The sequence below is a fragment of the Vitis riparia genome, chromosome 5 (assembly GCF_004353265.1).
Source record: "Vitis riparia cultivar Riparia Gloire de Montpellier isolate 1030 chromosome 5, EGFV_Vit.rip_1.0, whole genome shotgun sequence".
NCBI classification, from domain to species: domain Eukaryota; kingdom Viridiplantae; phylum Streptophyta; class Magnoliopsida; order Vitales; family Vitaceae; genus Vitis; species Vitis riparia.
Window position 1 is genome coordinate 23,734,058 of NC_048435.1, and position 25,550 is coordinate 23,759,607.

General features: G+C 38.0%; 1 protein-coding gene across 2 annotated transcripts in view; it reads left to right on the forward strand.

Moving 5' to 3' along the window:
• The first annotated feature begins 982 nt into the window (after positions 1-982).
• The window catches only part of LOC117913964 (probable phosphoinositide phosphatase SAC9), a 36,442-nt gene continuing 11,874 nt past the window's right edge, over positions 983-25,550 (forward strand). Inside the window, exons 1-7 of one of the 2 annotated variants that reach the window (XM_034829102.1) lie at positions 983-1,182; positions 5,770-6,011; positions 6,481-6,523; positions 6,684-6,749; positions 16,673-17,271; positions 18,044-18,176; positions 19,070-20,286. In XM_034829102.1, the coding sequence (XP_034684993.1) occupies positions 6,737-6,749; positions 16,673-17,271; positions 18,044-18,176; positions 19,070-20,286 (1,962 nt within the window). In that variant the 5' untranslated portion in view covers positions 983-1,182; positions 5,770-6,011; positions 6,481-6,523; positions 6,684-6,736. The remainder of the gene's footprint in view (positions 1,183-5,769; positions 6,012-6,480; positions 6,524-6,683; positions 6,750-16,672; positions 17,272-18,043; positions 18,177-19,069; positions 20,287-25,550) is intronic. The other variant, XM_034829101.1, reaches the window with a different exon arrangement.

The following is a 25,550-nucleotide window of genomic DNA, read 5'->3' on the forward strand; positions in this document are numbered from 1 at the left end:
TTCTATTAGTTATTAAATAAAATAAATGTTTTATAATCTATAAAATAAAAGAGGTTAAAAGTTAAATATTCTAAAATCATAAAAAAAATCACTTATTATTAATTTAATATAAATAACTGCTCATAAACTCAAATTTCAATTATACTTTAGTAATTAAATAAAAATGGAAAACTTCTTATTATAATATAATTTGAAAACAACAAATATCATAAATTTTCCTTATCATTTTTATTTTTATCTTTTAATATTTTAATAATAATAAATAAACAACTAATGATATGCAATTTAGGGTTTTAGTGGATTATTTGTATTTTAAATTCACACAAATCTTAAGGCCTTGTTAATGAAAACGATTATAAAAAATAATTTTTGAAAATAGTTTTTAAAAACTGTTTTTTAATATCTTATAAAACAAAAGTTTGTTTGATTTTCAGGTTTTAACCTGTTTTTAATATTTTTACACATATTTTATAAATAATTTTTATGTGTAGAGTTTTATTTTTAATTATTATACATTTCTGTATAATTATTTTTTAAAATAATTTATTTAAAAAAAAACAAGTAAAAACAAATAAAATATGTTTTATGAAAACATCATATTTTATGTTATTGAAAATAAAAAATAAAAAAATAATTTTCTAATCATCAAACGTGTTTTTCATGAAAAACAAAAATTTTTTTATCGAAAATAATTACCAAACGAAGCCTAATATTTTTTATCTAATAATTTTATAACCTAAATCGCCCCATGTTTATTGGTAGTAAAAAAAATTGCGACCCTAATCCTATTTCTTCATACATTCTGTCAATTTATTTAATCCGAAGCCATTTTTCTTTTCCCAACGTTCATTTAAGGATTCAGATTTAGCCGTACAGATGAAAGGCTAGTATTTAAAGTCAGTCAAAAAAAAAAATATTCTCAACGACAATTACAAAAACAAGAACCCGATCTTTGGTTTGATTTTTCGGGTAAGACCCGAAATATCGGGTTGGGATATATTAGGTAATTTGGGAATGACGAGCCTCGGCATCAACTTCATCTGGATCCCTCGGCCTCACTCTCTCTCCTCCGTCGAGATCTCCCTCAGCTCCGCTTCCGATTATCCTGCTCTGTAACCCTAATTTGACCTCTTGATTTTTGAAGATTTTCGGAGGTCTGGAGCTTGATTCGGCTGTCAGGAGGTTAGTTAAATTTGAATCCGTTTTTCAAATTTTATTTTTATTTTTTGTGATTTAGGATCATTGAATTTAGTTATGTTTGTTTTGAATCAGACCTGTGTTTGTTGTTATTATTTGTTTATATTCTATCGTTTGCAACGAAGCGAAACATGGTCGAGAAAATTTTGGTTTGTGTGCATCAGGCTATGTGTTGATGGTTTTATGGCTGTTCATTCTACATGAGAAGTGTTTTTGTTTTTCGAAAATTTTGTGGTGATTTTGTTTGTTAGCTTTTGATCTCGTATGAGAAACGGTTTATGTTTTTAGAGGATTCATTTGAGGCATAATTAGAAATGGGAGGCAGCTTTCTAATATCTCTCCAATATAGAGTTTGGACATGTTCCTGATTTGATCAGCCTTGTTTGGTTGATTGTCTTTTTTTTTGCTGTTTATTGAATCCTAGATCATGAGGCATTGCTATTCATCCATATTATCATATTTGCTAAGTGGAGAAGTGCTAGCTTTTCTCTTGAACAGTGAAGAATCAGTATTTTATGATCATGTTCTATGCAATATGTACTTATTCACTTCATCCATCTGGTGCTAATTGCATGGAGTCACATTATCTAGGAACAAAATAGAGTACAAGCGGCACATGGCCTACCTTGATTTGCCTCATGATTAAAACATGCGACTTTGAGGCCATGAAAGAAGAATTGTGTGCCATTCAATTTCCTTTTTGTTTTTGCTTATTAAAACTTTTAATTAATTTTTAAAATGTCCAATAAAGCAATTACGTGGAAGCTATGGTGCTAGGCAATACATCTTGCTCTAATTCCACAATCAACATCATTCTTGATCTCTCTTTCCTCGTGTGTAATTGATCTGAGATTAAAAAGGGATTCCTTTTAGGTATTTTTATATGGTAGTTTTACTGAATTACATTCTACGTGTTTCATTTTAATTGTGCTTAGGTTAGAACTTTAGATTCTACACATCTTTCCTTGTCTCTAAACTCTATTTTTTTTGTTGCCAAAAGTATACTGGCAACAAAATAACATGTGCACTTGGGTGCCCCTAGGGCAGGTCAACTGGTAAGATGCTCTATTTTCCAAATGAGAGGTCTCAGGTTTAAGTCATAGGCTTATATAGTACACTGTTTGAGTTGGAGGGATCAAATAATTGTAGCTTTCTCGTGGTCCTGCAAACTGGGGCTAGTGGGTTTCATCGCATCAACATCCTTTCTTAAAAATATAAGTCACACTAATATATCTAAATATGCTCCTTTATTTTCTGAAGCCTCCCACATTATTTCTCTAGGATTCTATCATTTGCAGTCAAATTAATTTTTACCTGAAGTAGTATATTTCTAATGAAATAAATTGTATCCTAATTAATTTGATAATGCTAATGCCTTTCTGAACTTATATATGAAGTCATGCAAGATGGATATACTGATTTTGGAAAATCCTAAAAAAGTAGGACATGAACATGGTCAAGGATATATATTTTTTGTTTGCACTTGTAGAGGAGCTTGATACATGCAAGAGGAGTGTCATTTTTGACATGTTATGTCACTCCAATGGTTCATTTCTTTTCTCATCTGCCTTCGAAATTGTGGCAAAAAATGGTTTGGATGGATTAATTGGTGAATATACACAACAAAGTTTTCAATGCTTGTTAATGGGGCCCTCTCTCACTGCATCGTTTTGTATTGGCCATGAAGGCATTAAGTCATCATTTGGAGAGGGTCTGGAAGGGTGGTTATTTGTCGCAAAGAAGGTGTGGAAGTGGCTCACCTTCTGTTTGCAAATGATGCATTAGTTTTTTATGAGTATGCTCAAGATCAGATGGTTCACTTATGTTGTTTGAAACAATTTTGGGATTGAAAATAAACTTGGAAAAAAAAATTGATACAATTTTATTTTCTTTTTTTTTTTTTTTTGGTGTGGTGGGTGGGGATGCTAATGTGGAGAAGTCGAGGATGGAGTTGGGTTGCGAGGTCGAAGAGCTTCCTTCTTCTTACCTAGGTCACAAAAGATTGTCAATGTGGAAGAAACCATATATCTCTAAAGAGGGAAGATTCACATTGATTTTTTTTTTTTTTTTTTAATGAATAAGGAAGATTCATGTTGATTCAAAGCATGCTATCAAGTATGCCCATTTACTACATGTCCTTATTTGCTATTTTGAGAAAGATAAGATTAGGGGTAGAGAAGTTGCAAAGAGATTTTCTTTGAAGAGGTGGGACTTTAGAGAAAACGCTGCATCGATAGGTGTGGGAGAGGCTGAGCATTAAAAATTTTTCTTCTCTAAATCGAGCTCTTCTTGGAAAGTCACATTGGAGATTTGCTTCTAAAGGGGAAGTTTTTTAGGAACAAGTCATAGAGTGGAAGTAGGGGAGAGATGGGTGTGGGGTTGGAGTGTGGAAAGCTATTAGGAAGGGGTGGGACCTCCTTAATCGTAGGGTAACTTTGAAGTGGGTAATGGTAGAAGGGTGAAGTTTTGTGAAGACATATGGTGCGAGAAGTAACCTTTGGTTAGGGGATCAAACTCTATGCTCTCAATTTCTAAATCCTTTTAGAGTTGTAACGATCAGAAACTCCTTTATCTCATTTGTTCTTAGAACCTCCTATCCTTTACTTGGAACCTTGTTGTTCGTTGTAATCTCAATGATATGAAGATAGAGGATTTGCAAAGACTATTGTCTTCTCTCTCTTGTGTGCACTTGATTCCATCTATCTCTAACAAGAGAGCTAGGCCTTTATTTTCTTTGGGTATATTTTTAGTAAAATCCTTCATTTCAGCAAAATTCATTTTGGCAATCTAAAGCCCCATCTAAGATTTAGGCCTTCTCTTTGCTAGTGGCCAATAAGAAGATTAACACCAATGGCTTTCTATAAGTGAAAAGACGACCTCACAAAGCTCCTAGTCTTGACTGATGCATTATGTGTATGACAAGTGGTGAGACACTTGATCATCTTTTTTTACAGTGTTTGATGAGCATAGTGCTTTGGCATAGATTATTCAACATGGTTAGGCTAGATTGGGTTCTTCCTAGGAACATAAGCGACGTGATGACCATTTCCTTTTGAGGTCTTAAGAGTGCAAGTGGAGGCAAAACCCTTGGGAAAATTGTTTGCCTCACTTTGATTTGGATGATATGGTAGGTGAGAAATGGAAGGATTTTCGCAGATAAGAGAAGTATGGAATTGATACGAGACATAATTTACTTTTATTTTTCTTTTTGGGTCCCAACAACTTCAAATTTCAAGGGCACTCCTCTTAGTGCTATTCAACTTAATTGGAACTTGGCGTGTAAATAGAGATTTTAATACAACAAATCTTGAAGTAGAGCTTTGGCCTATTTTTGTAGATGCATTGATTTCTTAGGAAAACAAAACCTCTTTAATTTTGTGTAGTTGTTTGTGGCATATAGGAGACATTTTTTACATTGAATCTTTTGATTAGAGTATATATTTGAGAAGGATTTCTCTTCCTTCTCATGTATTTCTAACTTGGTATTAATGAAATTTTGTTTTGGATAAAAAAAAAAAGAGACGCTTGCGCGGTGGATATATGGGATGAGACAAGGGCAAAGGCTTATTTGGAATTCATGTTTCTCTAGGCACTTAAATGATTGGGAATTGGGAGTTGCCGAGACGTCTCTCTCAAGGTTGCAAGATAAGTTGGTGAGGGGGAAAGATTTTGATCAAATGATTTGGAAGGGGTTGAAGCATGGTGTTTTTTTCAGTGAAATCCCTTTATTCTCTAATTAGGACATGTGATAGCGGTTCCTATTTTGTTTGAAGTCTGGGAGGCCAATCCCCATCCCTTTTGGACATCATTTGGAATTCTTAGGTCCTGACGAGCTTTCTTTTTGCTAGGGAAGCCAATTAGGGAAAAATATTGGCATTGGATCAGCTTCAAAGGCAAGCATGGTTGTTGGTGAATAGATGCTATCTATGTTAAATAAAAGGGGAATTGGTCGAAAACATTCTTCTTCATTCCATCATGTTAAGGGTTCTATGACAATTTTCGTTCTCCCTATTTGGTGTAGTTTGGGTGCTTTCTTCCTTAGTGGGAGAAATTCTTTTAAGATGACATTTTTTTGTAGGGAGAAAATGGAAGAAGGTTTGGTAAGCAACTCCACTATGTTTTTTTGGACTTTGTGGTAGGAGAGGAACCATAGTGTGTTAAGAAATGAGGAGCAGTCTGAGAATAAGTTGAAATGGCTGTTCCTAAGTAATCTGTTAGCTTGGGTTGAGATGTTTATGAAAGAAAGTTCAATGCCTTTGACTGATTTTGTAGATTGGTTGGGATCTTGTTGAGAGAGAGAGTCTGGTTTTTTTGTGGATTTGCCACTTTGTGCCTTTTGTATACAGCCCATGTACTCTAGTTTACATCTTTCCTTTCGTGTATATACATATTTCTTTACTCATCAAAAAATAAAAATAAAAAGCATCCAAATTTAGATCAATTAATTAAAATTGTTTATTCTCTATATATATCAAAATTATATATGAAATTTGTTTTACATATGTATAAGTCCTTCCCTGTTGTCCTACCTTTTTTTACTATTTTCTGTATTGGTTAACTGTGTCATTTCAGTTTGGTGCCTGTGACTGAGGGGCCTAGACGAGATCTTTTTCTGCATGGACATATCTCCTCTTCAGAATTGTCCTGTTGCATAGCTGTGCCTAGCCTGTTTTATGAAGATCAATCATTTGAAATATGCACGCAATCCATTTATGAGGAAAAAATCAAATTGGATGCTTGAATTTGGGGTGGGCTTGGGTGCATAGAGATGCCAAGCCAAGCACTGCTACCCTTTATCTCGAGAAGATGTTTAGGTGACTATGAAACTTAGGCATTTAGGATATAAATTTTCTTGTTGTATCATGCATGTCAGCTCACGCTTATCCTAATTTAGTTAGTGTTTGGTGAATGTAACCTAAAACAGTGTTGCTTCTGGGTGCAAAGTACAATTTTTTGGTGATAGGTCTGCTTGTTGTGCACTCTGGTTTTATTTGCAAAGAAATTGGTATTTATATGCCGTTTTTTTTTGGTGCTGGCCTATGTTTTTCTAATTATCCTTGCATAGTAAAACTTTCGTCCTTCTATTGCTTCCTGTTTGCCTTTTTAAGCTTCCATTGTTTGTGGACTATCATGACCTTCTTCATGTGTTCTCTCTTCTTGTCTTTCTTTTGTCCAAACACTGGGTATTAAAAGAAAAAGCCCTATTAGGTTTGAACATCATCAACATTTTCATTCCTAATTATCTGAGAATGGGGAAATGACTGATGATTATGGTGGATGCAGATATGATGATTCTTTTGGGTCTTTTAGACGGGAGAGATATGAGGTTTGTATGGTGATCACTGTGTCCTTCCGTTGACTTTGCATAAAAGATCTTGGTTGAAGCATGTCTATACTCATTTGTTTCTTTTTTAACCAGTTTAAGTCTTTTCTTCTGCTTGGCTTGTCTCTATTTTTTGATCTGATTATTGCTTCTGTTTTGTCAGGGATTGTAAACCTTCAGGATCTGGAGAACTACTGTTCTAGTTTATTATAAGAAATGGAATCATCTGGTGAGCCCTGCAGATACAATATTAAAAACAAACCTTGTATTTCAAGGACACTGGATTTATTGCATCTGCTCATGTTCTGTATTGTGCTAATCATGTTTTAACACATCTCTTTAGTATAGGCCAATTTTGTGATGTTAATAAAGGAGATCATCAAAGAGGTTAAACTTTCTGTTCCTGTAAGACAAGGTCCAACTTTCTGTAACTATGACATCTATGCACAATAGTTAAAGTTTCAAATCCTCCAATTATGTAACTAATCCTTTGGAAGTCCATATTCGTGGCAGATAAATAACTGTTATGGCATACTTGTACATTTCATGAGCTTTTTTCCCATCAAGTCTGGATTTTGTGCATGTCTTTTCACTTACTGTTAATATTAGGAGATCAAAGCTATTTGAGTGAAAAAAAGCTTTCCACTTTTCCTAACCTTATTAATAGGACGAGTCACATGAGATTTGGCTGGCTTCTGAATATTCTTTGTTTTAGTGGAGTCAGGAGGTTGAAAATTGTTTAACTGTGGTGAATCATTTGCTCTGGACTCTACTTTTGGCCTTAATTTAGTTTGTAGTGTGGATTCTTCCACTCTCCCTTGTCCTCTTCTTCAAAGGGATTTTCTATATGTAGAATCTTAACCATCTTGTGTGATCTTCCTGTGCAGAACCTTTTAGAACTCTACCCAGTAACTCTTAAGTCCAAAGCTATTCAAGTAAGTTCTGTGATGTCTCCTCTCCTGGTTGAGAGTTCATGTTCTCTTCCCTCTTTTGCCAAAATAGCAAGTCTGCAGTCACCAAATGTTTTGGAACAATTTGATTGCAACCTTTGGGCCCTAGCAACTGCTAGTATTTTTTATTTTTTGATAGGTAAACAAAGGAAATATATTAAAAGTGCTTGGAAATGGCGCACAAAGTACACACGGAGTATAGAAGTAGCAACCAAATACAAGCAAAAGGAAAGAGAGACAATAAACCAATGCCCAAAACGAAAGACAACACCCTAAAGCCTAGACAAACAAGAAACCAAACTTAAACGACATTTGGGTGAGAACAACTTGAAACACCCCACTACTACCATAGTTGCTTTTCCTTGCCGGCCAGACTAACACCAAGAAGCTACGCCAACCTACCACCATCCAAAAAACGTAACCTAGAAGGTCACTTACAAACCAACTCCCACTCGCTACTTTGGTTTTTTTTTTTTTGTTTGAACTGCAGTAATTGACCCAACATTCCAAATTTCTAGGCTCCCTAACCAGATAGGGTGTGGAAGGGGGTCTCCTCTTTACAATTGAAACTCTGCGCTGCTATCTGGATTCCAACTTTCTCAATAGGGCCGTGATTTCCCTCTTATTCCCATCCACTTGCAAACTCAAAAACTTGCTAAATGAGATGCATTTTTGATAGGAGAGATCAGAGAGGCTCTCTACTTCCGACGGGTCCCTACTAAGGCTCTCAAAACTTGACGCCCCCTCCTCAACACTCACCTCTGGTATCGTAGTCTTGGCAACCTTGGGTTGGTTCTCTGGGGCTTCCATAATCACATCCTTACTAGATAAAACATGCAAAGGCCTGTAAATGTCTTCTAAAATGCCCTTGTTTTGCTCCCTCCAAGAAATCAAGCTATTGGTCCTCCCCATACAGCAACCCTTGTCATTAGACAAAGAGAACATTGAGGAAAAAAAACCTTCCCACCATCAAACCATCTTGAACTGATGACTTACTGATGTAGGACAACCCTAGGATGGTTGCCTACACTCAAGGGTAGGTGGACTAGGATTTTATTTTTAGGGTGTAAGGAGAGGAATAAAGAATAAATTTTATGGTAGAGAAACTTATAAGATAAGAAATAGAGAGAAAGAAAAAACAATAAATAAAAGATAGAAAACCTTAGAGTCTCACTAAGGCCTTCTAGGAGTCTCACCTTGAAAAAAATCAATGGAGTCTCACCATTGAGGGTTGCAACCTTGCAATGAAAGAAAATATAATATTATTAATATCAATTCATCCATTTGATTTACATTGATTAGCCTATTTATAAGTTTCTCTAAGTAATCCAAAGTCTACTAGGACTTTAATAACCTATTATGATTCTAATTCTAATTATAATATCCAAAGTCTACTAGAACTTTAATAACCTATCATGACTCAAATTCTAATTATATTATAACTCAACTAGCTAATCCTAATTAGACTCCAACAAATACCAATCCTAATTCAATTCTTATTAATATTAATCCTACTTAAAGTTTACTTAGGTCTTCCCTTTCCTCCTTGAATAAACTTTAAAAGGCTTTCCCCCATCACTTACCCATTGGGAATCTTGCCGCTTCCTCCACGAGAGCCTTGTTAGTTAGCAAGAGACGAAGATGAAGGCATTAGAACCCTTTCGCCATCACTAGGGCCATTGTCAGAAACATTGGGAGCCAAGAAATCCCTATCTTCCTTTAAAAAGCCCTCCCTAGCAACTACTAGTATGTTGAAGCAATCTTGATTCCTGAATCAATTGAAACAAGGGGAAAAAGAAAAAAAACTTCATATTCTAAATTCAGGCACAATTTATTGAAAATAGGCACAAAAAAACTTGCGCAAATGTTCTAGGTTTTCTCAAGTTATATTCATTTTGTGGTAGGTGATAGGGTGAAAATTTGTTTTTGGGAGGATTTATGGTGGGGGGGATCAACCTTTGTTGTCATAATTTTCATGTCTTTATAGCATTGTCATAGTTATAAATCTCACCATTTTAGGTATTCTTGGCCACTCTTCTTCGTTTTCTTGGAATCTTAATTTTTGTTGCAACCTTATGAATTCAAAGATTGAGGACCTTGAAAGACTCTTGTCATCCCTCAGTTGTGTGCACTTGTCTTCATCCACCTCAGATGTGAGAGCATGGTCATTGACCTTTTTAGGATTATTCTCATTCAAATCATTCTTCATGGCTTTGTTTAATACATTAAATATATTTTTTTTCTCCCTAGCTAAATTGATATGGAAATCTAAAGTCCCATTTAAGGTCAAGGTCTTTTTTTGGTTAGTGGCATGCAAGAAGGTAAATACCAACAATATGCTATGATTGAGAAGACCTTTTTTTTTTTGATAGACAAAGAGAAGAAATCAAATATAAATACGCTAAAATAGGGGGCGCTCCCTATGTACACCGGCAGTATACAAAGAAAGCCAAACCCAAGGCAATAAAAGAGGAAAAAAAACCTAGAAAAGACAAAGTTAACCAACAATCCAAACACCCAACAAATTCAGAAAAGAGAGATAGTCCACATCCATAAACTGTTGAGATACTCAAGAAGAGACCGTAGGAAGAGGTTCCTCAAGCTCGTATCTGACATCTCTTCTTCTTGGAACATTCTTCAATTTCGCTCTCCCCAAATGCACCAAAACAAACAAATAGGCGCCATTTTCCAAACTACACTCCTCTTCTTTCCTAGGCCCTTAATTTTCCATTCAAGAAGCAATTTTCTCACTGAGTTCGGGAACACCCACACCACCCCAAAAGAAGAAAGCACCAAAGTCCAAAGCTCCCTTGTCTTACTGCAATGAATTAAAATATGGTCCGCCGATTCCTCATTCTCTTTACAAAGATTGCATCTATTAACCATAGACCAACCCCTCTTTATTAACATATCAACAGTAGAAATTTTACTCCAAACAGCTTCCCAAGCAAAAAAACGAGTTCTTAAAGGGGCATACGAACCCCAAACCTCCTTTGCTGGAAATAAGGGGCTGTTCTCCACCTTTAAAGACCTATAATAAGATTTAACATTAAACTTTCCTTTCCTCTCAATCTTCCAAACTAGAGAATCCTCCCCTTCTTGGACCTTTACTGCAGAAATGTGAACCAGAAAACGATTCACCTCCTCTAATTCCCAATCTTGAAAGGGTCTTCTAAAGTGCACCTCCCAACCCCCGCTACCACCTCCTTGTCTCCCCCAAAGATTAGCCACTACAGTAGAATTATGGGTTGCAATTCTGAATAGCAAAGGAAAGAGCTCCTTCAGCTTAGAATCTCCTACCCAAAAGTCCCACCAAAATCTGGTGCATCTACCATTTCCAATACGAATACTAGTTCTAAGATAGAACTCCTCCCATCCCTTTCTAATGTCTTTTCAAAGGCCCATCCCATAAGACTCCCTTATCTCTCTAGTGGTCCAACCCCCTTTCCCCTCTCCAAATTTACCAACAATGACTTTCCTCCAAAAACTCTCATTTTCTAAAGAAAATCTCCAAAGCCATTTTCCAAGCAAAGCATGATTGAAGTCCTTCAAATGCCTTAACCCCAACCCTCCATGCCTCTTATCTTTGCAAATAACCGCCCATCTTACCAAGTGGATCTTCCTTCTCTCCACCAAATCTCCCCACAAGAACTCCCTTTGAATTTTCTCCAATCTAAGTCTCACTTTCCTTGGGATTACAAAAAGTGACATAAAATAGATGGGGAGATTTGAGAGAGTGCTCTTGATGAGGGTAAGACGACCTCCCTTAGAAAGATATTGTTTTTTCCACGTAGTCAATTTTCTCTTGAATCTTTCCTCTACCACATCCCAAACTCTACACGAATTATGAGGGGCTTCAAGAGGTAAGCCTAGATAAGTAGTAGGGTGATTCCCTACTTTACACCCAAAAACCGCAGCGGTTCTGTCCACATCCTCCACTCCCCCAACTGGGATAATTTCACTTTTCTGCAAATTTATTTTTAAGCCTGATACCACTTCAAAACAGATAACAACCCACTTCCAAAAAACCAATTGGTTCCTATTATCCTTGCAAAAAAGAAGAGTGTCATCGACAAACAAGAGATGGGAAACTGAAGCCCCTTCTCCATTTCTCCCCATAACCTTGAAGCCTCTAATGAAACCTTTCTCCTCAGCTCTTGAGATTAAGCTGCTAAAAGCTTCCATGATCAGCACAAACAGATAAGGTGAGAGTGGGTCTCCCTGCCTTAGGCCTTTAAACGTTGAGAAGAACTCTGTGGGAGTGCCATTCACCAAAACTGCCATTCTCACAATTGATATGCAGAAAAAATCCAGTTTCGCCACTTGGGCCCAAATCGCATTTTCTCCAAGACTGAAAGAAGGAACCTCCGGTTAACGTGATCGTAAGCCTTTTCAATGTCCAATTTGCACACTAAACCTGTACTGGCGCTTCGCTTCCTTGAGTCTATCGCCTCATTAACTACCAAAACTGCATCCAAAATCTGCCTCCCTTCCACAAAAGCATTTTGATTGTACGAAACCAATTTCCCATCACTCTTTTCAGCCTATCTGCTAGGACTTTGGCAATAATTTTATAAAGACTCCCCACTAGATTGATGGGTCTAAAATCCTGCACATCACTAGCTTTCTCTTTCTTGGGGATAAACACTAAGAAAGTTGCATTATGGCTACAAAAAACAACATTTTGTGCATGGAACTCCTCAAACACCTGCATCACTTCCCCCCCAACGATAGGCCAACAAAACTTCTAGAACGCCAGTGTAAAACCATCCGGCCCTGGCACCTTATTTCCCCCTAAATCTGAGAGAGCTTTGGAAACCTCCTCCTCCGAAAAATGCCCCTCCAAAATCTCATTATCCAACAAGTCAAGAATTTTAAATAGACTTGACTCCACATCTGGTCTTCTCACCCGAGGTTCCTCAAACAAGGATTTAAAGTAAGACCCAATCCCTTCTTTAAGTTCCTCCTCTTTATTAAGCTGAACACCCCTAACTGTCAGGCTACTGATAAAATTTCCCCTTCTCCTTGCATTGGCCATACGGTGAAAGAACTTGGTATTGCTATCTCCCTCCTTCAGCCAAAGAGCCCTTGACTTTTGCCTCCAAGAAATTTCTTCAAGGATGGCACAGTGACTAAATTCATCTCTGGCTATCCGCTGACTATTCCTATCTTCCTAAAAAAGAGAACCAAGCCTTTCTAAACTGTCCCAATAGTTTAACTTCTCCAAGGCTGCATCCTTCCTAACTGACACATTGCCAAGGGTCTCTTTGTTCCACCACTTCAAGTTGTATTTCAAAGCCTGAAGCTTCTTTGCAAGCACAAAGCTAAGTTTTCCCCTGAAATTGTATGACTGCCACCATTCTTTAAACCTATCCATAAAACCTTCCAGCCTTAGCCACATATTTTCAAACCTAAACGGGCTTTTACCTGTTCTCATCCCACCATAGTCTAACAAAATCGACCAATGGTCAGAAACAAGTCTTGGAAGAAGAAATCGCATTGCTCTTGACACACGTTCCTTCTAGTCTCCTGAAAACAGAAAGCGGTCTAACCGAGCCTTTAGGGAGCCTCCTTCCCCTCCACTCCAAGTGAAAGCTCCACCTCCCAGTGGAGGATCAACTAATTCAAACTCCTCAATAAAGCCTGAAAATTCCCTCATCGTGGTTGACATCTGCCTGCCATTACTCGTTTCAACTGGGAACCGCACTACGTTGAAATCCCCTGCTATACACCAAGGATCACTCCAAAGCCCCTTAACAGCGGCTAGCTCCTCCCACAACTCCCTCCTCTCCTTACTTTTGATCGGGCCATATAACCCAGAGAAAACCCAAACAAAACCCTCCTCGCAATTTCTAAAACGGCAAGAAATAGAAAAAGAACCCACTTCGGCCTCCAACCTTTCCAAAACTCTCTTATCCCACATCACTAGCACCCCACCTGCCGAACCCCTTGCATCTAAAGATACCCAACCCAAATTTCTACCAATCCCCAAACTTCTTACAATCTTATCAGACATTTCCTTCATTTTTGTCTCCTGAAAACAAACCAAATCTGGCTTGTGTTTTCTCACCATCGACTTAATGACCATTCTTTTATCTGGGTCATGCAAGCCTCTAACGTTCCAGGACATTAATCTAAGCTTCATAAGAGACCACAGTAATTTGCCTTCCCACCTCCCCTTCCTCTACCTCTCTTCCAGCCAACCCATCATAGTTAATAGTACTAACGAGCTTCTTCAGCTCTCTATCCTTGAACCCCACAACGTTCCTCGTTTGCTCTCATTAGGCTTCTTGATAAAACATCTCCTATTCTCAATCTCCTTAAGGATTCTCAAAATATCATTTTCGAAGCCTTCAATCAAGACCCCCACCGACTTACAGAATCCCAAGAATTTCTTATTTACCCAAGGGGATTTGTCCTTTTCCCCTTCTCTTGCTACAGTTATGTGAAGAGGTAACGTCTGATCCTCATTACCTCGAGGCCTAAGGGTTACCGCCTCATTCCCTCCCACTTGGCAGTTGTCCCCATTAATACCTGGTAGGGTGAAGGAGCGTCCATCCTTGAGAACCATACACAGCGGCACCTCAGCCTCCAAAGGGTCTTCAGACGTCCCCTCAAGCTGCCATGCCTGCGGGTACTCCACAGAATCCCCCATCCCCGAAAAAGAAGGAGAAGAAAGGCCAGAAGAGTCCCTGAACACCCCCCCAAAGGCAGTCGAGAAAGGGAACATACCTGGCATAAAACTCTTCAAAGGCGAATCACTACGGCCTTGGTCCAGCGGGGGCGCCTCCTGCTCTGAGCTTTCCCCAACAAAAGCTGGCTTCGGGAGCTCTGTCTTGAACTCCCTAAACTTAGAGGCAGGGAGCCCTAGGAGAGAAGCATGGGCTAGCCCCTTTTTAAGCCCTTTTAAAATATTAGGCCTAATAGTCACAACCCATCGCCCCTTCTATTTGGATAAGTCCAAGCCCGCTCTTTTAAAAGGAAACTTGGCCCGATGGAGACTGGGCTTCCCGTTTCCAGTAGGCCCTCCCGGCTCGGTCCACTTAGAACTTTGCCCACCCTGTCCATCCACAGGATTCCTTCCATTGCCAAAAAGCTGCTTTCCATCCCTCCTTACCACTTCAGCCGACCCACTCTTTGTCGCGTCAAGAGTCTCTTTCACTAACCCAGCATCCTCTTGCAGAGAAACAGGACCTTCACAGTCTATTAGCCTAGCCTTTTCCTCGAGAATCCGCAGCCCCCATCCAGTGACTCCATCACCTACGCCTGCATCAGGATTTCCTTCTCCATAGTGCACCCTTTCCACGCGCACCACCTTACGTGAATCACAACCCCCTTCTTCCTGCTTGAAGGAAGCCCTGCTCTTTGGTTCAACTCCCCTTTGATTCTTTAGAACATTCGCCACCTGAAAGGCCGAGAAGACCTTTCAAATCCCTTAGGTTTGATTAGTGTGTTTTATGTAAGAAGAGTAGAGAGTCTATTGATGATCTCTTTCTGCATTATCTGATGATTTTATTTTTGGGGCTTTGGCATTGTCTTTTCAGATAAGTCAAGATTGATTGGGTTCTACCCAAAAGTATATTTGTTATGATGATCATTTCATAATGGGTTTGGGGAGTTCCATTATAGGCAAGACCTTTTGGCTAATAGCTTTGTGAAGTCCCTTTACTCTTGCCTACAAACGGGGAGTTTTGACCCCGTCCTAAATGCTGCAGTTTGGAACTCTTGAGTTCTCACCTCGGGTGTGTTTCTTTACTTGGGTGACTTTGTGGGGTAAAGTTTGGACTCTAGATTGCCTTTAGAGAAGAGAGTCGTCCCTGAAAAATGGATGCTTCGTTTGCCATTTTTAGGAGTTGTCGATTGACCACATTTTGCTTCACTGTAGTGTAGCAAGAGCTTTGTGGCAGCTTTTGTTCTCTCTCTTTGGTGTTGTCTTCTTTTGTAAGAGAGACTTTGTTGGGTTGGTGTGGGTCATGTGTTGGAAGGAAGTGGAAAAAAGTGTGGGAAGCAGTCCCTTTATGTTGCTTTTAGACAATTTGGAAGGAAAGAAATAGAAGGTCGTTCAGGAACAAGGAGCTCTTCATCCTAAGGCTGAAAAACTTATTCCTTTATAACTTGTTTACTTGTACCAAGATGTACATAGCTGTAAGCCCTATGCCCCTTTGTGACTTTATTGGTTGGTTGGGTCCTCACTAAGGGAGGGAGTAGTTTTTTGTTTCCCTTTCCGTTTTTTGGCCATCTCTTGGCGGCTATTGTATACATCCTGTGTACTTTGGTACGCTTTCTTTTTGACGCTTTTAATGCATTTCTTGTTTACCTATCAAAAAAAAAAGAAGACCCTTTGGCTAATAGCTTGTCACACATTGCTTTGGATTGTGTGATGAGAGATAAATGCTAGACTTTTTGAGAATAAGTGGAGGACAATTGAGGGGTTTTGGGATTTACTTCACTTTTATTCCTTTTGTTGGGTCTCATGCATCGAGGCTATTAAAGACATTCCTTTTAGTGTTATCCAGCTCAATTGGCTTAAGGTGTGAAAATCAAAAGGGTTTGGACATCCTTGGGAGGAGCTTAGTTAGAAACTTAAAACTTGAGAAGATGGCATCTTTGTATATTACGTTGTAGTCTAAACCTTTTGTATAGACTTTTTGTATAGTGGAGGTGGTCAACCATATTTTGATCAGGTTTTTATGTAATCGTGAGGAGGATTCTTCATCCTTCTCATGTTTTTATTAATATAAATAATTATGTCTCTTGTTTCTGGTCCAAAAAAAAAATATTGAAATATTTTGTTTAAGAACTGCAAACCTTTTAGTAAAGGCATAAGTAATTGTGATCCCCTTTCCTTTTTAAATAGATGGTTAGTTTACTTTTGTTTTTGTTTTTCTCCTTTTTTAATTTTGTCAATGTGGTTAATTACTTTTGCTTCATAACCCTTTTGCCATTTTGTTGACATTATGTTCTCTACAATTGTGGTTCTCTCCCCCGATAATTGTTCTGTTATAATGCATGTTGATTAATGTTGAAAGTGCACTTAAGCAAGGGCTGTTCTTGCACACCAGTTGAGGTTTCTTGTATATTTCATGTCTTCTGTAGGTTCATTGTAGTAGTATATTTGTTTATTGTTTATTTATTTGGCTATTGGATTGGATTTTTCTTTATTTGCTTCGCTCACCATTCGTATTTTATCTGCTTGCTGCAGTCAGTCGTTTAAGAGACACATCTGTAGTCGTTGTTACTCTGGATACTAGTGAAGTATATATCATTGTCAGCTTGTCTTCTAGGACTGATACTCAGGTAATTTATATTGATCCAACAACTGGAGCACTTTGCTACAGTGGGAAGCTGGGTTATGATGTATTCGGATCAGAAAAGGAGGCTTTGGATTATATCACAAATGGTTCAAGTTGGCTTTGTAAGAGTGTAACTTATGCCAGGGCAATATTGGGTTATTCAGCCGTAGGAAGCTTTGGGTTGCTTCTGGTTGCCACAAAGTTGACTGCCAGCATTCCAAATTTGCCTGGTGGAGGGTGTGTATATACAGTAGCTGAGAGCCAGTGGGTCAAAGTTTCACTTCAAAACCCTCAACCCCAGGGTAAAGGAGAAGCTAAGAATATTCAAGAATTGACAGAGCTTGATATTGATGGAAAGCACTACTTCTGTGAAACGAGGGACATTACTCGTCCCTTTCCAAGCCATATGCCCTTGCACAAGCCTGATGATGAATTTGTTTGGAATAGATGGTTCTCAATGCCATTCAAAAAAATTGGCCTGCCCCAGCACTGTGTCATCCTTCTGCAGGTTTTTCTTCCTATATGATATCTCAATTTTGATGCTAATCTGATTTTTGACATCATTTTTCGTAATATTTTGATTATCTGTTGGAAAATATAAGCACTCTTCATGTGGTGAGTGCCCTAGTCAGTGCATGACTAATTTAGTTGAACTCCCCACAATTGCTCCGGGGTAAGTTGGGTCAGATGCGAATTTGAGGGTTTATTCATGATTACAGATGTAATGCCATTTAAGTTTTCTCCAAGGCAAGTGGCTTTGGGTTAGCTATCTAAACAGAGGTATTGAAACTACTGGAAGGTCTGAAGATGATGAGGGAGTTTGGGGCTGCCTCCAATCTTATGGTGGAGGGATTGGAGGACAAATATTTGTTGGGTGGCAAATGTGCAAAGAGGACCATTGAGATATAACTATAACCAATAGATGTGGGGGAATTTTGGATGTTGCTTGAGTTCTAGGATTTTGGCTCTTTTGTAAGTCTAGATTGGCAGCTTAGGAAGACAATAAAGCTGGCTAAGAGACAAGTCATCCCTCTTTTGGACTTTGGTGGGGGTCAACTCTCTCACCTGGTTTTGGGTTTGGGACACATGGGTGATTTTTGTAGGGAGCTATGTTTTTTTTCTCTAATTTTCTTATGTGATACATGTACTTTTTTTTTTTTTTTTCCTTTTATGAAGGTATTCTCATCCTTTTTAATCCTTATATTTCTTGAATTTACATGTATAGTTTCTTATTGAAAGAACTTGTCGATAATATTCACTTACTTGATATTAATATATAGGGATTCACAGAATGCCGAAGTTTTGGAAGCTCAGGTCAGCAAGAAGGAATGGTTGCTCTCACTGCTCGTCGTAGTAGGCTGCATCCTGGTACTCGATACTTGGCTAGGGGGTTAAATTCGTGTTTTAGCACGGGTAAGGTATCCGTGTAACTGCTTTCAAGGTTAAATTGCATTATAGTTTGTTCTTGCTTGGAACTTTCTAAATCATAGCTGAGTTGGATAATGGGGCTGGACAAGTTTTGGATTCTACCTGCTGATCCTTCTTATTGGAGAGAGAGAGAGAGAGAGAGAGAGAGAGTAATCATTGTAGATTCTGGTGATGCATACTCCTGCTCTTGCCCAGGTTAATACGATGACTTGCAACTGGGAATTGTTGAGGCAAAGATGCTTAATATGTCAGGAAAATGCATCAGGATCAAAATGGATTATTTTTTTTCTTCTCAGAACATGATAATTCATTGCATTGAACTTAGCGGAAGTATAATGAATATACTGAAGGATGAGAACCTTTGAAGATCTTCAAAAAACTTATCAAAAAGAAAGATTATGCCTATATGCAAAACAAAATGCATATCTTATAAAGGAGACCAAAGCAATGTACAATTCAAGAGCTCTACATATCTCCAGGGTGTAAAAAGTTTCTAACAAAGGATATCAAGATGAAATGTGACAAAGAAAAAGGGATGGCATTTTTATTTTTCAATTCGCATTCAACTAATTTACTTTCCCAACTGAACTCTCCAGTACTATGTCGTCCAAATATATCTATAAGAGTAACTTTTAAGCTAGGCTGTCTTTTCATGTGCTGAAGTTTTGGTATGTTTTATTATATCTACTTAGGTGGAATCATAGTTGTTTTGTACTTTGTCATGTATGTACAAATATGTGGTTTCCATGTACAGATTCCAGTTTTATCCATTTCCCTTTTCAATTCTATATAACTGATATATTCTTTATCTTAGTGCTTGCCACAAATTTTAGCTGCCTGTTCTCGGAAATGAATTTATGAAGGATGTGATTTTCCAGGAAATGAAGTGGAGTGTGAACAACTTGTATGGGTTCCAAAGAGGGCTGGCCAAAGTGTTCCTTTCAACACATATATTTGGCGACGGGGCACTATTCCAATCTGGTGGGGTGCAGAATTAAAGATCACGGCTGCAGAAGCAGAAATATATGTTGCAGATCGCGATCCTTACAAAGGAAGTGCACAGTACTATCAAAGGTTAAGTAAGAGATATGATTCTCGCAACTTAGATGCAACTGTTGGCTCAAATCAGAAGAAAAATGCTTTCGTCCCTATTGTGTGCATCAATTTGCTAAGGAATGGAGAAGGAAAATCAGAATCCATTCTAGTTCAGCATTTTGAGGAATCTTTGAACTATATTAGATCAACTGGTAAACTTCCATATACTAGAATTCATTTGATAAACTATGACTGGCATGCCAGTATAAAATTCAAAGGTGAACAGCAAACAATTGAAGGACTGTGGAAACTTCTAAAAGCACCCACAGTATCTATAGGCATCTCTGAAGGGGATTACCTGCCTTCACGGCAGCGAATTAAGGACTGCAGAGGTGAAATTGTTTATAATGATGACTTTGAAGGGGCCTTTTGCTTAAGATCACATCAAAATGGAGTGCTACGGTTTAATTGCGCAGACTCTTTGGATAGAACCAATGCTGCTAGTTTCTTTGGTGCCCTCCAAGTTTTTGCAGAGCAGTGTAGACGACTGGGGATATCACTTGACACTGACTTTGTCTATGGTTATCAGTCTTATAGTAATCAGGGTGGGTATACTGCCCCTTTACCCCAAGGCTGGGAGAAAAGGTCTGATGCAGTGACAGGAAAAACATATTATATTGATCATAACACTAGGACCACAACTTGGGAACATCCATGTCCGGATAAACCTTGGAAGAGATTTGATATGACATTTGAGGAGTTCAAGAGGTCAACAATTTTATCGCCAGTATCTCAATTAGCTGATATTTTCCTGCTTGCTGGGGATATTCATGCAACACTTTATACGGGTTCTAAAGCAATGCACAGCCAAATCCTTAGCATATTTAATGAAGACGCTGGAAAATTTAAACAGTTCTCTGCAGCACAGAATATGAAGATCACTTTGCAGAGAAGATATAAAAATGCAGTTGTGGATAGCTCACGTCAAAAGCAGCTGGAGATGTTTCTTGGACTTAGGCTTTTCAAGCATCTTCCATCAGTCCCTGTTCAGCCTTTACATGTATGTTATTTTCTGGGTTTGTCTATTAATATAATGATAATTCATTTGTTGCTTTATGCTTCCTTTTGCATTTGGTGCATCTAGAAGTTGTCACTTCCATAACAACTGTTTTACTTGGTTCTTGTCTTTTTTTGTTAGTTTCTTTTTGTTTTTCCTTTTAAAATGCTTTTACCAGCCATTTTCTAATAAGTCATTATTTTTTTCATTTGGTTTTTCTTCTCTATGTTTGATATGTCTTTTGAGCTCTAGTACACCTTAGTGATGGGAACTCAGTTGCTATCAATAGGTTTTTGTACCCTGCTGGCTGGGTTATACCTTAGTGGTAGTGCTCTTTGGCAATGGACTAGAGGTTTTGAATTTGTTGTCTCAGTAGAGGGGTGGGCCCATATTCCCAGGTTTGCTTTGCTGGCAATTGGGATAAGAACCTGATCCAATCAGTCCATTGCTACTTGTGAATTCAATCTATTCTTGTCCATGCGTTACAAAGATTTTCATTGTGCAAGATAGACACAAGTTGGTGAATACTTATTCCAACACAAAGTTTAGCGATTTCTACACTTGCAATTGATCTTAACTTGGCACAAGAGGCTGGTCTATTAAGAATTTGTCCAAATAGGGTCCAATATGGTGATGTGATGGCTTTTTGGAAAGAGTTGGATCCATTTGTGATTTTTTGGATATCCAATCTGATAGTTTCTATTTTATGTGATCTTATATAAGTATGTAGCTTTTGACACCATATGGTATTTAATTTAGGGTAAATTAAGAGACCTCTCTGAGGTTTCTGCCAAAAGCAGAGACCTTCCCCAATATTTGCTGTATATCACTGGCATCACCTGTGAGTTTTCCCCCCCTTAATCTTGTTTTTCAAAGTGTGAAAAACACTCCAATCAAGTTTAAAACCAAACACTGTTGAAATGTATTTGAGTTGCCAAAACATCCTTAGGAGAGTGTTCTTCTATGATGGATTGTGGGTTTGTTGACATAGATGAATTTTAAAGATGTAATTGGGAGGAAAATGGAGGTGGTGGGTGGATTTGAAGTGATGGAGAAGATGATGGTCATGATATGATGTGATGCATTTAGGTTCTAGCAGTTTAGCAGTCTGATGGTTGCCATAGGGTGGTTATGTCTGTTTCAATTGATGGGGTTTACTAGAAACAAGATGGAGAAAGATGTGATGGCTATGCCATGGTGGGTTCTGATTTGTTGATGCCCGCAAGTTTTTGGTGGTGGTTCACCAGATTGGTGCAGCAGTAGGCTGCTTCCTACCGAATTAAAAGGCGTGTTCCCCGTCTCTGCACTGGGTTGAATCCTCCCTCTTCTCTTTTCTGTTTTTCTTTTCAATTTGCTTCCTATCCTTTTTCTCTCTGTCAAACTCTTTCACTATGGTTGACAGTTTTTCACCATTTTTTGGGTTTGCTTTCTCATGCTGTTTTCTCTTTCCCAAACTATCTCTACTGGGTATGATTGTTCCCTCTTTTTTGGTGTGCTTTCTCTTCTTGTTTTCTCCCTCTCAAACTGTCTCTGCTATATATGTTCTCTCCCCATTTTCTATTAGGACTATTTGGTCTTATTGTCAGATTTAGGCTCTGGTCTTTGGGTGTATCTCTCTTAGGATTATGAGTGAAAGAGTTCCATATATTTGTCACCAGGCTGATTAGTCCTTGAAGGCTTTGGGTTTGATACCCTGCAGAAGAGCTGTGTGTCACACTAAGTTGTTGATGCTCATTTTCTTTTCATTGTAGTGACAACTATTTGGGTGTGAGAGTAGGGAAACTGTTGTTGGGGAGAGAGAGAGAGAGAGAGAGAGAGAGCAACAGTAGGTATTGCAGAAGAAAGAGAGTGGATGCAGAAGAGAGAAAGAGCTATCTAGAGAGAGAAACAGAGACGGTGTGTAGAAGAGAGAAAAAGCTATGTAGAAAGAGAGGTCAAGAAGAGTATTAATTGAGGGTCGTCTTTATTAAAGTTAGATTATGACATTTGCAATTTCCATCTATTTTTTTAGTAGCTGACAGGCTAGGATAAAGATGAGCCATATCCTTTGTTGAAGTCTTTCTTTGAAGGATCCCTTATCCTTCTTTACAGATCTCTCTCATATACAAAACTTTTTTTTTTTTTTTGATAAGAAACAATGATTTCATTATGATGAAATATTAAGTACAAAGGAGGATGAGGAATCCTTCCATGAAGTACTTAATCCTCTATACAAAGAAGGATAAAGAGGACAGATGAGTGGATATTAGTCCAAAAAAGTCAAATCTAACTATAATTCATGACAATATGAAGTCTCCTACAAAAGAATCGAACTCCATGTTTTGATAACACATCTATCACATCATTGCTTAAGCAAAGAGTCTAAGAGAAGGAACATCCTCACATTAAAGAAATGTCAATAATCTGGTGCAACCATCCGTCAAACACTCATAGTCCTTTTTCTTTCTCAGTTGGCCCAATATATGACAAGCAAAATCACCTTTTACTAGGAAATTGGAAAAACCTAAAGCTTTCACTAGTAACAATCCTTCTAAAGGGGTTAGAATTTCCTACCTTAATGGTTAAACCCTAGCTTGCAAGTTTCGAGAATGCTCTTAACACTGCCAAAATGATCTCTAATCAACCCTCTAATCCATAACTGCCTTGGGTTACCCAAAGAACATCCATCAAAATTTAGCTTGACAAAACCTATTGATGGGTAGGTATTAACTAGGTGACTCCTTAGTCAATCTCATGGTTCTGCAAACTAGGTTTTAATCTAGTAAAATAAGGCTCAAAGGGATGCCTACAAAAGCTTCACTAATAGAAGCCTATAGTGAAGAAGAGAAATAAAACAAGTTTGAAGTTGCTTCTAAAGTCCTCTACCTATTCTCAAAAATCCGTTCCTTTCCCACCAAATGGTCCAAATCAAAGTGAAGTTGACAATACGCTAAAGAGTCCTACTTTGAGGAAATCCCTTAAAACCCTAAATGATATAATGAGCATCTCCTTCACATTTCTAGGTAGAACTCAATCAATTCCCATAAGTCAGAACAATCTATACCATAATGTTAATGCCATAGGGCAATGTAAAGAAAACATAATCTCTAAACTCCCCACTTCACTTGCATATAACACACCATTTTGGGCTAAGCACTTTGTATGATCTTTTCCATTAGAGCAAGCCATTAGTATCGATTTTTTTATTTGCCACAATTCATGCTAAGGCTTTCACTTTTGGTGGAGCTTTGGATTTCGAAATAAAATTTGCAGGAATAAAAGGGATTGAATTGGCAAAGCCAAGATAACATTAAAAAATGAGCTAATTAAGAACAAGCTTAAGGATGTCAATGACCAAACTCTCATGTTAGGAAAAGTGGGTGACAAATAGGCTTGTGCTAACATAGACATTAGATTAGCTAGCTCCTTAATGCTTTAAGAGGTTATGATGAAAATTGAAGTTCCAAGATACAGAGGGAGAGAAGGAAACTAGCATTGAGGAAATAACAAAGTTTCTCAACCTCATTACTCTCTAGACATTTGGGAATTGCTCACTAAGTGATTTATCACCTAACCAAAGATCTTCCTAAAAGTGGATTTTTGTATCATCCTCCATAGAATAACAAGTGCAATGAAAGAAGTCTAAAAATATTTATGCAATAGCCTTTCAAGAGCATTTTTGTGACCACCTAACAATACAATTGACATTCCATCCATTAGAGTTTGACCCATAAATACTCAACATGACTGGGTTCCATAAAGCATCATTGTCCCTAAGGAACCTCCACAACCACTACCCTTAGAAGGGCTCTATTCCTTAAAGATATCTTCCTAATGCATAACCCCCCTTCTCTCTTGGGCTTACACACCTAGTTCCAACCCACAAGGTGATCTCTCTTCCCTTACTCAAGCCCTGACCAGATAAAATCTTTTTGCAATCTTTCAATTATGGAGGCTACCATGATTCGGGCTTTGAACATAGGTAGAAAGTATAAGGAGAGGAGGGACAAACATGACTACATGAGTGATTTTGCCTCCTAAGGACAAGTAAGCTTTCTTCCAACCATCCAATTGGTGAGAGATCCTCTTTACAATTAGGTCCCAAAAAGATATTGCTTTGGAATTCCCTCCTAAAGGGAGACCTAAGCAAAGAGAGGGGCTAATCTGACATCCTGTAGACTAAAAAGGTAATCTACTCACATACTCAAGTCTAACTTATATTGATACTCGACAAGGTGCTCTTATCCAAATTCACCTTGAGCTTAGAAATGTGTCCAAAACCAGTCCTCCTCTCTAGCTCTTGAGAAAAACATTGTATCATCAACGAATTGTAAATGCATTGCTCATTTTTTTATAACCCAAAAGGCCTTCTAAGACTCCCACGTTCTATGCTCTCAACATATATGCAACAATGGTAAAAAAGAAAAAAAGGGAGAAGGTGTTACCTTGCCTTCAACCCCTAGATCCTCAACCCATCCTACTTATTAGTACTACAAAATTGACTGATGAAATGCACCCACAAATCCATGATTTCCACCTCCAACCAAAACCTTTCCGCTCTAATACATGATCCAAAAAATCACATTTTACATGATTGTAAGCTTTTTCAAAATCAATTTTAAAGACAATTCCTTCCTCTCCAGAACGTCTTTTCTCATCCACTACTTCATTTGCCACTAGAATTGAATCCAAATTTTGTCTCTCCTCAACAAAGTCTCCTCAAGAATTATGAGCAGTCTCTTGCAAAACCCCCTTGTAAACGATGGGACAACACCTTAACTATGAATTTGCAGAGGCTACTCACTAAATTGATGGGTCTAAAGTCAAATATTTATTGGTTTGGCTCCTTTTAGGCACTAGGACAATGAAAGTGACATTAGTGCTATTATTGATGACTCCATTGTTATGAAACTTTGAGAAAACCTTCAAATTATCTTTAATGATATTCAAATGATCCTGATAAAATGCAAGTGTGAAGCCATCTGGGTCTGGAGCCTTTTCCTTGTCCATGTGAAAAACCACTTCTTGTATTTCCTCCACTGAGAAGGATTGCTCCAAATTATTGGAACAATTTGTGATTCTTGATATGATATTTACATCTAACTCAATTAATGTGAAGGGATCTAATCTTGGCTACATCTAACTCAATCCTATCTTCTATTCCCTCCTGTATCAACCTGAGAAGAAAAAAGCATTCTAAGCTTTGTATGACATTTACAAGCTAGCCATCTCACAAGTCACAAGTCAATAAGGCATTGCCTAAACACTCTAAACCCTCCTAAACAAGC